The following is a 17186-nucleotide window of genomic DNA, read 5'->3' on the forward strand; positions in this document are numbered from 1 at the left end:
CAATTATTTTAATTGCATTTAAATGCAATTAAAATAAATGCATTTAGCTGCATTTCGGCTCCCTGGTATGTCAATACAAGGAAATAAATACAGGAAAGTCAGGCGCGGGACCGGGAGCGTGCGCGCCCCCGACTATGACGCAGAAAAGGGGCGGGGCGAAGGCGGCGCTTCCCTCCTGAGTCCCGCCCCCCTTCCCCGCTCGCTCGCTCGCTTCCAAGCCGGGGCTGCTGCTGCTGCCGCCGCTGCTCGTGCCTCCGAAATGGCCTTGAAGCTGCCGCTCCAGCTGGGCCGCTCCTCCCTTGCCTCCAGTAAGCCGGACCTAGCCACGCAAGCCCGGCGCCTCGGCCCAGCTAGGCCTCGCCTCGGGCAATATGCGTGAGCCTCCAAGGGGGTGGAGGACTCCAACTCCCATCAGGCCCCGCGGGAGGAGCCTATGGCGAGGGATGCTGGGAATTGGAGTCCAGGGGAAAGGAGGTGGCAGCCAAGATGGCGCCCTCCGAAGGCTTTCGCAAGCGCTGGCTCCCGTCAGCCCCCGCGGCCAACGTGCTGTTCCCGGGGGATGATGGGAGTTGTAGTGCAACGGCAAGTCCAGCCTTTCTCAAGCTGTGGGTCTCCAGATGTTGTTGAACTACAACTCCCATCACCCCTAGCTAGCAAGGCCAGAGCTCAGGGATGATGGGAGTTGTAGTCCAACAACATCTGGGGACCCACAGGTTGAGAACCGCTGCTAGCCTCTGCTCATCCCTCCCAGTTTTGAAGTGGGGTGCTTTTTTGGGGGGTGGGAACTGGTTTGAGCTGGACTGCAAAAATGGTGATAGGCCTACCTTTTTCTGCTAAGTTGTGGTTTGATATTGTACCAGCCTGTCTTTGTCTGTTTTCTGTGCTGATGTTACTATTCTTACGGCTAATAATAATAATAATTATTATTATTATTATTATTTATTTTTTATACCCCACCCATCTGGCTGAGTTTCCCCAGCCACTCTGGGCAGCTCCCAATCAAATGTTAAAAACAGTACAGCATTAAATATTAAAAACTTTCCTAAACATGGCTGCCTTCAGATATCTTTTAAAGATAAGATAGCCGCTTATATCCTTCACATCTGGTGGGAGGGCATTCTACAGGACGGGTGCCACTACCGAGAAGGCCCTCTGCCTGGTTCCCTGTAACCTCACTTCTCGCAATAATAGCAGTAGTAGTAATAATGATAATTTATTTTGGGTTTGGGCTGTTTCAACATGCCCCCAAGCTTAAAACTGTGGTGTTTCCCACCCATCTCTTGTTATAAGTTGCCTCATTTATTATAGCTGTTAGGTTACCGCTTTGCTAGGGCATCCCCTTGAATAGTGTGATATAACAACAACAACAACAACAACAACAACAATAATAATAATAAATTTTATTTATATCCTGCCCTCCGAAGCTGAAGCCAGATTCAGAGCAGCTAACAACAGTAAAAGTAACACAGTTTACCTAAAATCACAATCAATTAATTGAAATCCATTCTAAAATCAATTCAGAATCAAATTAATGGCAACCATTGGGCTAGAGTTCTATGAGGATTACCAAAGGAGGGGGTCAGACAAATGCCCCTGAGATCCTGCTCGTTCAAACAGCAGCACCCCTTGCATTCTGTGTGGGAACCGGTGGAAATCAATGTTTTCCCCGGGTGCTTGTGAAGCGAAGGGGAAATATGCACCCATTTTTTAAAAAATGTGACACAGGTGCAGTTTGTTAAAAGCACAAGGCAGCGGACAGGAGCCAAATGGTGACAGCTCAGCGTGGGAGACCTGTGATGTTTTCAGAGTCATGTAAATTTCAAATCCAGACCTGCCGCAGCGTTCTGACCAACAGCATCCAAATTCACAGGAATTCTGAGGAAATTCAGAATAGCTGCCCCTCTTTAGCAAGCTGTCCTTATAGTGGTAACGCCTCTGTTCTCAAGAAAGTACTTGGCTATTTTTGTTCTGCATTGCATAAGTTTGGCTGTGCGAATGGCTCTTTTTGTAACTTCCTGTAATTGCATATCTATGGTCACTGACTGTAGATATGCTCTCCTTTATACTCTCTTGTTGGTGAACCCAGCTGGGTCATAAAATGTGAAACCCAGTGGTGTTTTCCCACTCTTTCTGTGCACTCTTAGGACTGAGTGCTGATGGTCTACTCAGTTTGGCGACTGTGCATGTGGTATCGGGCAATAGCTGCTTTATTCCATATTATTATTATTATTATTATTATTTATTTATTTATTTATTTATTTCCACATTCATTCATTCATGATAAAAGGGCTCATGGGCTAAAGCTGGGCCTCAACTCAATCTCAGACCTCTCTTTTTAAGAGTAAGTAGGTTAGGTTGGGAAAGACACTCCCTGAGACCTTGGATATCTGCTACCAGTTGGAATAGATGGGTTGTGCTGGCTGCAGCTTAAAGTGATGGACATGAGGCAGGAGTTGAGAATGCAGGTGAGCTGAGCACAGGTGAGCTGCAAGCAAGCTGCCGGCCAGCTCTGTGGAGCCTCCTTTTATTGACATAAATATGCAAACCAGGCAGATACATTTTGGGCTGTACCCTTTACACATCTTCCAATCATGCGATGGTGGGGTGGTACAAAGTTATTTTGGCACCTGTTTCCACCTCGTCATTTCCCCCCTGCACAGTGCATGACGAAGGAGACAAAAGGTCTCAGAGACAAAGGTTACAGACAGGGCACCGCAGACTACTGAGACTTCAAAAGGTTAGACAGTGGGCACAATGTTAAGACAGCTGTGGCTTGTCTGAGGGGGGGGGGGAGTGTGCCCCACATCCAAGGTCACACATGCAGGCAGACTGAGGCTGCCTGCGGGTGGGGAGTGTCCTCCCTCCGGACCCCGCGATCATCCCTACACAGCTGATGGGCAGGGCAGCATCTCCTGGAGGTCACCACGTTGGCAAAGGCTGGAACAGATCATCCTGGGACAGGTGGACCCAATGGTCAGCTCCCTATGCTCTCAGTATTCAGGGGGGAAAAATAATATCTGAATTTTGCTTTGAAACAATTTCTGTTAAACAGTTTTCATAAGTCATATTACATTTAAACAACTAAATAGGGGCCGCTTTTGGAAATTGGAGGAAGTGTTGTGAGCAAAATGGCTACCAGGTAGCTTTCTCCTCAACGTGAATACAAGGCAGAGGATTTCTGCCTTTTGCCCCCTGAAAAGCACAACAGAATGCGCATAAGTGTTTCCTTTGCAAAGATGAACGCATACAATTCATTTGCCTGTGTTTGTCAGGGAACTTAACTTATTCAGAGTTCTGTTCCTGAATGCTTTATCCACACACTTTAGAATGACTTGCTCATAGCTGTCTAGGCCAGCTTTTCCCCAAGATGTTTTTCTCCAGATGTTTTGGATGACGACTGGCTGGGGCTGATGGGAGTTGTAGTCCAAAACATCTGTAGGACATCCAGTTAGGCACAGCTGGTCTAGATCAGCGGTTGGCAAGGTTTACCTTGCCTTGGCCGGATCACTTCCGTGGAGATCCTCCATGGGTCAAACCGGCGATGCTGGAAATCACGTCTGCACATGTCTGTGGCGCCGGAACTCACTTCTGCGCATGCCCAGACACCGAAAATCATGCCTGCGCAGAAGCGATTTGTGGCATCTGGGCATGCGCAGAAGCGATTTCCAGTGTCTCCTCAGGTGCAGAAGTGATTTCCGGAGCTGCGGAAGAGAGTCCCTGTACCGCACTGTTTAGTATTTTGTATTTGGTGCTGTTTGACTGCAGTCTGAACTGTGAGAGGAAGAGGCAGCGCATGTTTTTTTTGGCTTCTACAGAGAGCAGATGAAATAAGGCTGGAGGAAGTCTTAAGACCTAGTTATCGTTCTGCACCGGAACATTCAAAATTCTTTCTACTCATGCATTTCGTGTTTTTTATACTGCATTTTTATGTTGTGAACCACTCTGAGATATACAAACGAAGGGTGGTATACAAATTTAGAAAATAATAATTACTTTCTACTCAGATATATATAAAAAAGCAGATAAACTTCCAAGTGCAACCCATTTATTCATACCTACTCCGGCAACTGTGACATTGTGGATATTCCATGCAGGGCTTCAGCCTCAAAGCCTTGATGTTATTTGTTTTACAGGAAGTAGCCTGCATACAATATGCATATGTGCAGAAGTGATTTCCGGAGCCGCAGAAGAGAGTCACTGCGCTGCGCTGCGGCTTGGTTCTGGGGCGGCTTGTGGGTCTTTTGAACGGCCTCCATGGGCTGCTTCCGGCCCCTGGGCCGCACGTTGCTGACCCCTGGTCTAGATTAACACGCCGGCAAGCTTTCATATGGGTGTTATTATTGCTTAATGTCATTTTAGGCTTCAGTGCTCTCTCCCTTTCCTTTCCAGGTTTGTATAGGAGTTTCTTAATACATCGCTCGGTTGGTTGGCTTCTGTCTGTCTCGGGATATAATGGATGAGTTTGCCTTTGGGGCCAAAGTCAAACTGTTGGGCAGTCACTTGTTTGTCCAGGCTGATTTAAGCAAATGGAAAGTGCAGGTATTCCTAGAACGCCCTTCTGAACCATCACTTCCTATTTGTATATCACAGGGTCTGTGATGCTGCACAAAGCTTTGGGAGATGCCCCCTTCAGCACAAAAGGGAATCCTGAAATCCCTCCCAAGCAGCCGCTCAAGAAAGCAAAGTTGCCCGTGGGTCGTTTCGATGAGGCAGAAGAGTCCAGTGCAGAGAAGGAGCCACTGGAAAGTAGGTATTTTATGTGGGTGTAAAATATAAATGCAGACATTTGGGAAATGGTAGACCCAGTTCTGATATGCCATGCCTCTCAAACTGGGTAGTAATGGCAGCTGCCGAGGGCATGAAGATCTTTAGCAGAATTTATTTCGCCCTTCCTCCAGCCATTTTCAATGTTGTTGTTTAGTCGTGTCCAACTCTTCATGACCCCCTGGATCAGAGCACGCCAGGCACTCCTGTCTTCCACTGCCTCCCACAGTTTGGTGTCAAACTCATGTTGGTAGCTTCAAGAACACTGTCCCACCATCTCGTCCTCTGTCGTCCCCTTCTCCTTGTGCCCTCCATCTTTCCCAACATCAGGGTCTTTTCCAGGGAGTCTTCTCTTCTCATGAGGTGGCCAAAGTCTTGGAGCCTCAGCTTCACGATCTGTCCTTCCAGTGAGCACTCAGGGCTGATTTCCTTCAGAATGGAGAGGTTTGATCTTCTTGCAGTCCATGGGACTCTCCAGAGTCTCTTCCAGCACCAGAATTCAAAAGCACCCATTCTTCGGCGGTCAGCCTTCTTTACGGTCCAGCTCTCACTTCCATACATCACTACTGGGAAAACCATTTTCAATAGTTATTAGTATTTCCATACCATCCAGGATTTGCAAACAGATTTAAATATAGGATTCTTTGATTCCTGTGTCTGTATCAGGGTTCAGAGGTGAGTGCAGACACTAAATACACTGGAGTCCTGACTGGCATCCATTGTGTGATAGTTGAGTTTCAGATTGCTAGTGTTCAAATTCAGGTGGGTCAGCCCAACTTATGAGCCTTGTTTTTGCTGCTGAGATAAACATGTTTAAAAGCGAGATTCTCCATTTAGTTTTTTCATCCCGTTGTGTGCATTGAGTTAGAGTTAGATAATTTATTACGGTCAAAGACCAGCTCACGTAACATGACGCAATAAAAACAGTGTTCATAAAGATAAAATATACAATCGGAGCAGATTACAGCAATAGCTCATGAGTTAAAATTAAGATATATACATATACCTGTACAACTGAGATTTGGGCTACCATAAAAAATTGACCCTGACGCGCCCCAAAGGGTGACTTCAGCATTTCCCTAGTGAGCTATTTTATTCTAGAGGATTATCTGTGCCTACAAATCGGGGCACAGAATCTGGCTACCAGCCAGGTAGTCTTATTGTGTGCATTGATTTATGTTTCTCTGCTGTGTTTCCTTCACGGCATTCTCTGTGTGTGCTATTAAACCTCTCTCTATATATTTAAGGGACATGGGTGGTGCTGTGGGTTAAACCATGGAGCCTAGGACTTGCCGATCAGAAGGTCGGCAGTTCGAATCCCTGCGACAGGGTGAGCTCCCATTGCTTGGTCCCTTATCCTGCCAACCTAGCTGTTCAAAAGCACGTCAAAGTGCAAGTAGATAAATAGGTACTGCTCCGGCGGGAAGGTAAATGGCGTTTCCGTGCGCTGCTCTGGTTCGCCAGAAGCAGCTTAGTCATGTTGGCCACATGACTCGGAAGCTGTACTCCGGCTCCCTCGGCCAATAAAGCGAGATGAGCGCCGCAACACCAGAGTCGACCACGACCTGACCTAATGGACCTTTCCCTTTACCTTTATATATATTTAGGTAAGTAAACTGGTGACTTTACCAAGCAGACGGGCCCCATCTGCCCCTCACTTCCTGCTGTAACACATGCAGAAACTGCCTTCTTGACCGTTGGCCCTACTGCTGGTCTCATTCGCTCAATCCTCTGGGGCCTGTCTTTATAGGTCCCTGACTTTCCATACACACACGCACACCGTATTTTCCAGCGTATAAGATGACTTGGCGTATAAGACGACCCCCCAACTTTCCCAGTTAAAATATAGAGTTTGGGATATACTCACCGTATAAGACTACCGCTCTTCCAACGCACACCAAATAAAAATTAAAAAAACCAGTCTCCAGTCCGGCTTGGAAATCTGCTCCACTTCCCAGTGGCCGGGGGCTTCTGGAGCCAATTTTCAAGCTTATTTCTGCTTCATCTAGAGAGCTTGGTTTCCTCTGATTTAATTTGCTGCTGCTGTAGCCGGTGTATAAGACGACCCCCGACTTTTGAGAAGATATTCCTGGGTTAAAAAGTAGTCTTATACGCCAGAAAACACAGTATATATGTTTTTTAACATATCATTTTCAACAATTATTAAACATATTTTTGTATCTTATACAATTTTTTTGACTTCCATCAATCACATCTGGAAATTTCCCAATCTTTTCCACTTAATTTACATTTCTTACTTTCACTATTACATTTAAGTATCATAACTAATTTCTCTCTTCTTTCTCTTCTTTGCAATATTTCATATATTCCTCCTTGCAAAACTTCTTGTAGTCCTACTAGCGCAATTTGTTGATTACGGTTGCTCTTCAAATAGTTCGTATATTTCTTCCAATCTTCTATGAATCTCTGGTCCCTGACTTTCCAAGGGATTAAGACCCATCGCCAACCCTCACCTGGTTTAGCCAGCCAGCCGAAGCTATTTCCCCAGGTGTGGCCGCTGTCACATACTGACAGCTTCTAGGAGCCACAGGTGAGAGTCGTGTCCAGGGTGGAGAGTTGGAGAATCTAGGTGCCCAGCTAACTTGGCTTGCCTTGTAGCCCCCTGTGTAAGGAGAAAGGTAAAAACTCTTTAAAGGACTCCAGGAATGTGACACAAGAGTAACCCTCTGGTGGTTTATAATAATAATAATCATATAATAATAATTTATTATCTATACCCCGCCCATCTGGCTGGGCTTCCCCAGCCACTCTGGGCAGCTTCCAACAAAATATTAAAATACAGCAATGCATCAAACATTAAAAGCTTCCCTATTTATTTGCATTTTGCTGTGCTTTCTTCTTCAGTATTTCCAGATGGCATCAATCCTGTTACGAAAGAGAGAGGCGGACCCAAAGGACCTGAACCAACTCGCTATGGAGACTGGGAACGCAAAGGACGCTGTATAGATTTTTAAAGGGCTGTTAAAATGACATCATATTTGGGTGAAGGGAAACTGGTGAGGAGACATTGATGTGCTGCGGAGTGTTGTATTTATTTAATGGCAATTGGGAAGGGATACTTTCTGTGAATAAATATATCTTCTACACAAGGTTAGCAGTGTTTGGTTGCCTTTTCTTTTTTTTACCTAGGTCCTTGGTGGTGATGTAAATATGAAGAAAGACAATAAGCAGACTTAATGGCCCTTATTCACCTTTCTTTCTGGAAATGCACAATAAGGGAAAAGTAGCAGATACAATTCTGGGCTGTATTAACAGAAGTGTAGCCTCCAGATGCCTTTTGTCTTAAAAAAGCAGAGACATCACCTTGCCAACAAAGGTCCGTATAGTTCAAGCTCTGGTTTTCCCAGTAGTGATGTATGGAAGTGAGAGCCGGACCATAAAGACGGCTGACTGCCGAAGAATTGATGCTTTTGAATTATGGTGCTGGAGGAGACTCTGGAGAGTCCCATGGACTGCAAGAAGATCAAACCTCTCCATTCTGAAGGAAATCAGCCCTGAGTGCTCATTGGAAGGACAGATCCTGAAGCTGAGGCTCCAAGACTTTGGCCCCCTCATGAGAAGAGAAGACTCCCTGGAAAAGACCCTGATGTTGGGAAAGATGGAGGGTGCAAGGAGAAGGGGACGACAGAGGACGAGATGGTTGGATAGTGTTCTCGAAGCTACCAGCATGAGTTTGACCAAACTGCGGGAGGCAGTGGAAGACAGGAGGGCCTGGCGTGCTCTGGTCCAGGGGGTCACGAAGAGTCGGACACAACTAAACGACTAAACAACAACAACATATTAATAGTGAAATAATTATTAAGCTGTTAAGGAGCCTACACAACACAAAACACTGTTGCTGTATGTAGGCTTTATTTTATTTGTTTTTTATCTTATATTTTGGAAATGTACATCCAGTTATTTTTTTCCTTTAAAATTTTGGGGTGCCCCAAGAGAGTGGGGCCCTAAGCTATAGCTTGTTCAGCTTATACGTAAATCCGGCACTGGATGGGCGTCTGCATCCAGCAAACATCTGGAGGGCCAGAGAGTCTCCCATCCCTGTCCCTGTCCTCTCCCAGCCTCCAGGTGTTTGGGACTCCAACTCCCATCAGCCCCTGCCAGATCCGTGGGCGGGGCCAGGCATTGCCATAGAGAGAATGCAACTTCCGCTCGCGGCCATGTTTCTCCCTGGCGGTCGCCCTCCCGCCTCAGGGCGTCGCCAGTACTTGGGCCCGCTTCCGCTTCCGGCCCGACTTCCTGGAAGGTTGGCATTTAAAGCCCCGCTGCCCGTGCGGGAGGCTGCTCGGCTGCGATTCAGCTGCGCGACGTCGCCTGCGGCTGAAGGAGTCGCCTTTGCGGAGGCAGCCCTCGCCCTTCCCTCGCCAAGCCAAGCTCCTCGAGCAGAAATTGCCTTAGAAAATCGGAGTTTTCCTCTCTTGGCGCGTTGCAACAGCCATTTTTTATTTTCCAATAAGCCTTTGCAAGCAGTTTTTAGCAAAAAAAACCCCTATTTATTTTATTTTTTTGCATTTCATTTCATTTTATTTTTTGCATTTCATTTCATTTTATTTTTTGCATTTCATTTCATTCTTTGCATTGCATTGCATTACATTTTTTATTGCATTTAGCAATCAAAAGCAATTTTGGGGGCTTGCATTTTCATTTTATTTTGTTGCAATAGCCCTTCAAAAGCAGATATTTTTTTGTGTGCTTGCATTTTTATTTTTTGCAATAGCCCACCCTGCAGCCGGTGGCAGGACCGCGTGGGCACATCTTTTCCTGCAAGGGATCTGGAGATCTTGCCATCCCCTCCTGGTGCCTTCCCCCCCCCTTCCTCTACCTCCCCACCTTATATTCAGGGCCCGATTTTTGATTTTTCATTTTGCGAGCGAGCGATTCCCTTTCCCCGGCGGCTCCGCCTGCAGCTCTTCGTCTCTCCTTCCATTCATCGGCGAGCAGATTTCCTCCCCGGAGCCCAGGATCTCCTCCTCGGCCCCGTTTTCAAGATGTTCAGCTGGCTGGGCAACGACGACCGGCGGAGGAAAGACCCCGAGGTGTTCCAGACGGTGAGCGAGGGGCTGAAAAAACTCTACAAAACCAAGCTGCTCCCTCTGGAAGAATACTACAAATTCCACGAGTTTCATTCGCCCGCCTTGGAAGATGCGGATTTTGACAACAAGCCCATGGTCCTCCTCGTGGGACAGTATTCCACCGGCAAGACCACCTTCATAAGGTAAAAACTGCTGGGTCTTTTTTTAAATTTTCAAAGATCTTTATTGAAAATCAACAAATATACATAATAACCAAAATTCCCAAGGATTCCCTCACATAAACTAGAATATCTAAATTACAACAGCTGCACAATTATACACTTAATTATAAAACCCACCACCCACCCTCACAGCAATTCGACTTCTTTGTATTTCTCTCTACCTGTTTCTCCTTGCATTCTATAATGAATTATTTTTGTTAAATTCTGATTTTTTTCCCTTCTTTATTTGTTTTGTTATTACTTACATTTTTTATTCTAAGCCTATTAACATGTCATTTTTAGAACAATGTTTTGACATGCAATCTTCGAAAGACTTCCACTCCATTCTTAACTTTTGATTTGATTGATAATTATAATTGATTATAATTGAAGTTAATTTTGCCAATTCTATATACTCAATTTACAAATCCACACTTCGTTTGTTGGTAATGTTCTGAGATTTCCATTTAGTAGCAATCACTACCCTGGCAGCTGTTGTTGCATATAAAAAGATAGTTTTTTCATATGTCAATTGCTGGGTCTTTTTTTATTCTTCTTATTTATTCGATTTCTAAACGTTTGTTTTATTATTATTCACATATACGATCCCAAACATAAAGAACACCTCGTGGTGTTTTTAATTTCTACCCTTTGCCGTACCCTGTCTTCTCCCTCTTATATCGTAACAACTATGCAATAATCTCTAAGGCTTTCTGTGGCTCATCGTTCAAATTCTGCTCGCAAATTCATCATGCTATAACATTTATTTAAGTGATCCGAAAAAGGCTTCCATTCTTCCACAAAACATCATTAGGTTCTCTTTATTTTTGCTGTTAGCATGGCCAATTCTGCATAGATCCGGGGTAGGCAACCTAAGACCCAGGGGCCGGATCCAGCCCATTCGCCTTCTCAATCTGGCCCACGGACGGTCCAGGAATCAGCGTGTTTTTACATGAGTAGAATGTGTGCTTTTATTTAAAATGCATCTCTGGGTTATTTGTGCGGCATAGGAAAGGCCCTTTCTCGTGTTGCCACCCACCAAACCTCTTAGGGGTAGGGGACACAGAGAGAGGCAGTCCTATAATAATATTAAATTTATTATTTATACCCCGCCCATCTGGCTGGGTTTCCCTAGCCACTCTAGGCGGCTTCCAACCGAATATTAAAAACAATATTAAAAACTTCCCTTAACAGGGCTGCCTTCACTTGTCTTTTAAAAGTAAAATACCGTATTTTTTGCACCATAACACTCACTTTTTTTCCTCCTAGGAAGTAAGGGGAAATGTCTGTGCGTGTTATGGAGTGAATGCCTGTGGGTGGCGGGGGGATCTGCTGCAGTCGTGAGCAGAGGATCCATGGTTCCCCTTCCTTCCCTCCTCCATGGTTACAAAGCATGGATCCACATGGATCCTCAGGATTTTTGCATTGGGCTACTCCAAACTCACTGTCAGATCACATGTCTGTGGCCACAGCATGAACCACAAAAATCATATATCCACTATTTCATTTAGAATATTTTTTTCTTGTTTTCCTCCTCTAAAAACTATGTGCGTGTTATGGTCTGGTGCGTGTTATAGAGCGAAAAATACGGTAGTTGCTTATTTCTTTGACATCTGGTGGGAGGGCGTTCTACAGGGTGGGCGCCACCACCGAGAAGGCCCTCTGCCTGGTTCCCTGTAACCTCACTTCTCTCAGGGAGAGAACTGCCAGAAGGCCCTCGGCGCTGGACCTCAGTGTCTGGGCAGAACGATGGGGGTGGAGACTCTCCTTCAGGTCTACTGGGCCGACGCCGTTTAGGGCTTTAAAGGTCAGCACCGACACTTTGAATTGTGCTCGGAAACATACTGGGAGCCAATGTAGGTCTTTCTGGTGGGGGGAATAAATTACCTCTCGCCCGTATTGGCAGGAGGGGTGTGTGTGTGTGTGCATGAAAACTGCCCTGGTGGGTGCATATTTCAGTTCAGAGTACGCTGGCTGTAAGGCGCTACTGGACTTTTTGTAGTGGGAAAGAGATATAAATTTAATTCACCTAATCTCTCTAGTTCCTTTTTGTGCTCTCCTCTTCTGACTTAGATTTTGGAGACTTTCAGCTTGTGATTTCGTATCCAATGATTTCTTTCCCAAAATGCTGGCTTTCTTGCCGGTTGGACCAGCCTCTTAAACAGCTGCCTTTTGAAACACAAGGCAGATCTACACCTTGTATTTAAAGCACCTTCAAGGCACATATAAAGTACATGTCATTGCCCAACGAATCCTGGGAATTGTAGTTTCTCACCCCAGAGCTACAATTCCCAACACCCATATCAAACCACAATTCCCAGGACTATTTGGGGGCAAGCCATGTTCTAGGAAGGTGCTTTAAACGTATGTTTTGGATCTGCCTGTGGAAGGCAGGGTGTGATACCAAGTGCATGAATTACCGTATTTATTGCTCCATAGGACGCACTTTTTTCCTCCTAAAAAGTAAGGGGAAATGTCTGTGCGTCTTATGGAGTGAATGCGTGGTTCCTGGAGCCGAATTGCCCAGGGGCGAAAAGCAGATCATGCCTTTTTTTTTCAGAAAGAGGGAAGGGGGGGTTGAAACAAAACCGCTGAGCAGCTGATCGGCAAGCGATCAGGAGGGAGATAAGGGACTCTAGAGATAAAGGAGGCTGCCTGGGAGGGGGGAGGTAAAAGCCCATGGATCCTCAGGATTTTTGCACTGGGTCACCCCAAATTCACCATCAGATCACATAGCATGACCATGGCTATAGCCTGCATCAAAAAATCACGCATCCTATGTTTCGTGGGGCCGCAGTGGTTCAAAAACGTGGTTACAAAGCACGGATTCACATAGATTCTCGGGATTTTTGCGTTGGGCTATCCCAAACTCACCGTCAAATCACATGTCTGTGGCCATAGCATGAACCACGAAAATCATACATCCACTGTTTCGTTCAAACCCCCCCCCCCTTTTCTCCTCCTCTAAAAACTAGGTGCGTCTTATGATCAGGTGCGTCTTACGGAGCGAAAAATACGGTAGTTTGTGCCGGCTATCAGAACATTGGCAACCATACCGGAAAATAATTTGCCATGATTCTTTTCTGTGGGAAACTGTGCTCCTGGCCTTTGTATACAATCCCATGTAGAAAAAATGCGAGATCACTGGAGCCTGTGAAAACCTTTGTGGTGAAAATTGGCATGAGTGGGCACGCATGACATACCAAGACCATAGTTTGCTGACCTTTTAAAAAAGTGGCAAAATATTATGGGAATCCTGAAGAAGAAGAAAATCCAGGAGGGTTAGTCTGTTGCAGGAGAAATTAGAAAGCGACTTGTGGCATCTTGAAGACTCCCAGATTTTATTATGGCGTAAACTTTAATGATAATCCTTAAGCTGCCGCAGCAAGACTGTTTTCCCAGGGAGCAAAGTTTCCGACTGATGGTGTTCAAGGCAAGGGGGTGTCTCATGTTCACACAGCAAGTGGTGTTTACATGAGAGGAGTCTGTGGAATGCTGAGTGGACAGATTCTGAGAAAATTATGGGCTGCTAGTATGCTTAGACCACGTCTTCCGTAATTGGAGGATATTTTGAAGGAGAGAGAGGGTGGGGGAGAGATTTTAGGTGCCTTAGCTGGGTGCATAGCAATTGCCCGGTGGCCCCTGGAGATTCGAAAAACGCTTTTCAGGCTTCTCTCAAGTGGTACCCATAAACCTGCAGGTGCAGAAGAAGAAAGATAGTCCACTTTGAAGAAATGGAGGCCTAAAAATAGGATCTGGGCAGTCATTGCACCCACAGTGGGAAGCGTTACAAACCCCATGGAAGATCACGAGTAGGAGACTTATCTACCTGTGTCACTGTGAGATGGTTCAGGCTTAGTTCTCATTGAGTTGGTAAGGCTGCGTCTGGGTCGTACCACATCAGACCACAGATGGGGTCTCGTGTAACTGAAATAGCCAGACATAGACTTCTACCCTCTTGCTGAAAACTAGGCGTTGGGTCAGGGTTTGACCGCGGAACCTTAGAATCATAGAATCATAGAGTTGGAAGAGACCACAAGGGCCATCGAGTCCAACCCCCTGCCAAGCAGGAAACACCATCAGAGCACTCCTGACATATGGTTGTCACGCCTCTGCTTAAAGACCTCCAAAGTAGGAGACTCCACCACACTCCTTGGCAGCAAATTCCACTGTTGAACAGCTCTTACTGTCAGGAAGTTCTTCCTAATGTTTAAGTGGAATCTTCTTTCTTGTAGTTTGGATCCATTGCTCCGTGTCCGCTTCTCTGGAGCAGCAGAAAACAACCTTTCTCCCTCCTCTATGTGACATCCTTTTATATATTTGAACATGGCTATCATATCACCCCTTAACCTCCTCTTCTCCAGGCTAAACATGCCCAGCTCCCTTAGCCGTTCCTCATAAGGCATCGTTTCCAGGCCTTGGACCATTTTGTTTGCCCTCCTCTGGACACGTTCCAGTTTGTCAGTGTCCTTCTTGAACTGTGGTGCCCAGAACTGGACACAGTACTCCAGGTACCTTTCCTGAGACTAGATCAGAAGATGGAGCAAGCTTGTTTTCTCCTACTCCTGGAGGGTAGAAATCGAAACCATGGCTTCGAGTTGCAAGAAAGCAGATTGCGTCTAAGCATCAGGAAGAACTTTCTGATGATAAGAGCTGTTCGACAGTGGAACAGTCTCCCTCAGGAAGTTGGGGACGCTCTTTGGAGGTTTTTAAGCAGAGGTTGGATGCTTTAGCTGAGTTTCTGATCCTGAATGGGTTAACTGTGCATGCTCTGGTTATCTCTCGCTTGGACTACTGCAATGCGCTCTATGTGGGGCTACCTTTGAAGGTGACCCGGAAACTACAATTAATTCAGAATGTGGCAGCTAGACTGGTGACTGGGAGCGGCCGCCGAGACCACATAACACCAGTCCTGAGAGACCTACATTGGCTCCCAGGGCGTTTCCGAGCACAATTCAAAGTGTTGGTGCTGACCTTTCAAGCCCTAAACAGCCTTGGTCTAGTATATCTGAAGGAGCGTCTCCACCCCCATCGTTCTGCCTGGACGCTGAGGTCCAGCGCCGAGGGCGTTCTGGCGGTTCCCTCATTGTGAGAAGCCAAGTTACAGGGAACCAGGCAGAGGGCCTTCTCGGTGGTGGCACCCGCCCTGTGGAACGCCCTCCCATCAGATGTCAAAGCGATAAATAACTACCTGACATTCAGAAGACATCAGGGAAGTTTTTAATGTGTCACATTTTAGTGAATTTTGGGTGTTTGTTGGAAGCCACCCAGAGTGGCTGGGGAAACCCAGCCAGATGGGCGGGGTACAAATAATAAATTATTATTATTATTATTATTATTATTATTATTATTATTATTATATATTCCAGCATTGCCGGGGCTGGACCCTACAATTCTATGGTTCTAGAACGAATGTTTAGGGAAGTTTTTAATATTTAATGCTGTACTGTTTTTAACATTTGATTGGGAGCCACCCAGAGTGGCTGGGGAAACTCAGCCAGATGGGCAGGGTATAAACAATAATAAATTATTATTATTATTATTATTATTATTATTATTATTATTATTATTATTATTATTATTATTATGGAACAAAGGAAGCTGTCTTCTCCCAGTGGAGTCCTTCTTCCTAGTATTGGAGGTGGTTTGCCTCTGAACACAAATTGCAACAGCTGGAAAACAGCTTATGAGTTTTCCCCATAGGTACCTGGTTAGCTGCGTCGGGCACAGAATGCAAATCTAGGTTGGCCTTTGGCTTGATCCTGCGGCCGGGTTCTTCCTACAGTGCGATCATGGAAGGAATCAAATGTATCTGATGTTTCTCTTTGTCCAGTGCATTTTCCAATGGGGAATATTTTTCCAGGTATTATAGCCGGTTGTTATTTGTTAAATTTATGAGTCAGGTTTTCTTTTCGTTCTTTTTGCCACAGCAATTCAAAGTGACTTACAATACGTTAAGCAAGAAACCAACCAACCGGCGTTAAAATATATAAATGCAAAAGGCGATTCTCTTTAAAAACAACGCAGCCAAACTAAATTAAAACAACCCACCCATGTGAAAAGGCTGTAGATAATTAAAATGATAAATGTCTCATGTGACGCATGTCTATATTGTCTGAATTTTCCCCATAATAGTATGGGTAATAAGGCCCTTAGACTTTTACTGATACCGGTGTCTCCCTTCTGGATTAGTGAAAATACAGCACCACTATAAAACTGAACTCCTGGGCTGAATTACGTAGCTTCTAAGAGCGATTTTACAGCGGGAGTGGCTGACTTGTAAAACCACCCTGTGATCCTTGGATGAAGGGAGGTATATCAATTTAATAAGTAATACATAATAATAATAGTAATAGTAAAGGTAAAGGGACCCCACACCATTAGGTCCAGTCGTGGCCAACTCTGGGGTTGCGGCACTCATCTCGCTTTACTGGCCAAGGGAGCCAGCGTACAGCTTCCGGGTCATGTGGCCACCATGACTAAGCCGCTTCTGGCAAACCAGAGCAGCGCACGGAAACACCGTTTACCTTCCCGCCGGAGTGGTACCTATTTATCTACTTGCACTTTGACGTGCTTTCGAACTGCTAGGTTGGCAGGAGCAGGGACCGAGCAACGGGAGCTCACCCCGTCGTGGGGATTCGAACCGCCGACCTTCTGATCGGCAAGTCCCAGGCTCTGTGGTTTAACCCACAGCGCCACCCGCGTCCCAGTAGTAGTAGTAGTAAATTGGCTGAAGGACCACATTCGTCCTTGACCTAGCTTTGGGGGACTTCATAGCAGAGGTGGGAGTGGTCCGTTGCCCCCCCCCCCAATGATTCACACGCACAACCCAACTGCCCTACCCCACCCTCAGTTGACCTGTGCATGAATTGGGTTCATCACCTGCCTCCCCAAATGAGGCATCTGTTGACTGGAGAGGTGGCGATTTTGTATCCCCATAGGGCACTGACCTGGGCAGGGAGATTTTAGCTGTTTCCTTTTGGCTGCCAAAATCTTTGGGATCCTGAAAAAGATGGAATAATTGCTGGGGAGAGGAGCTGCAACAGCCTGGTGTGGATACTAGCGGTAAACTCTACGTGGGGCTGCCCTTGAGACTGACCCAGAAACTCCAGCGGGTGCAGAATGCCACGGCGAGACTCCTTACGGGGTCTTCGCCACGGGATCACATTCA

General features: G+C 45.9%; 3 protein-coding genes across 3 annotated transcripts in view; 2 read left to right on the forward strand and 1 right to left on the reverse strand.

The window, feature by feature from the left end:
* BCDIN3D (BCDIN3 domain containing RNA methyltransferase) overlaps window positions 1–17186 on the reverse strand; it is a 235430-nt gene that overhangs the window by 51549 nt on the left and 166695 nt on the right. The window lies entirely within an intron of this gene.
* SDHAF4 (succinate dehydrogenase complex assembly factor 4) lies at window positions 64–7874 on the forward strand. The gene is made up of 3 exons (XM_083467300.1): window positions 64–308; window positions 4591–4746; window positions 7630–7874. The coding sequence occupies exons 1-3, from the start codon at window positions 68–70 to the stop codon at window positions 7737–7739; spliced, it is 507 nt and encodes a 168-aa protein (XP_083323426.1). The 5' UTR covers window positions 64–67; the 3' UTR covers window positions 7740–7874.
* Window positions 9393–17186, forward strand: part of LOC310689384 (EH domain-containing protein 3) — a 32644-nt gene continuing 24850 nt past the window's right edge. The window contains exon 1 of the mRNA XM_083467040.1: window positions 9393–9997. Coding sequence (XP_083323166.1) covers window positions 9771–9997 — 227 coding nt within the window. The 5' untranslated portion in view covers window positions 9393–9770. The remainder of the gene's footprint in view (window positions 9998–17186) is intronic.

The sequence above is a fragment of the Podarcis liolepis genome (assembly GCF_965112155.1).
Source record: "Podarcis liolepis genome assembly, chromosome: 12".
NCBI lineage: Eukaryota > Metazoa > Chordata > Lepidosauria > Squamata > Lacertidae > Podarcis > Podarcis liolepis.

Coding starts and splice junctions, on each gene's coding strand:
- SDHAF4 (XM_083467300.1), top strand. CDS start 68: ATGTCAATACAAGGAAATAAATACAGGAAAGTCAGGCGCGGGACCGGG. Junction 309..4,590: donor CCGCTCCTCCCTTGCCTCCA/GTAAGCCGGACC, acceptor TGTATATCACAG/GGTCTGTGATGCTGCACAAA. Junction 4,747..7,629: donor AGAGAAGGAGCCACTGGAAA/GTAGGTATTTTA, acceptor TTTCTTCTTCAG/TATTTCCAGATGGCATCAAT.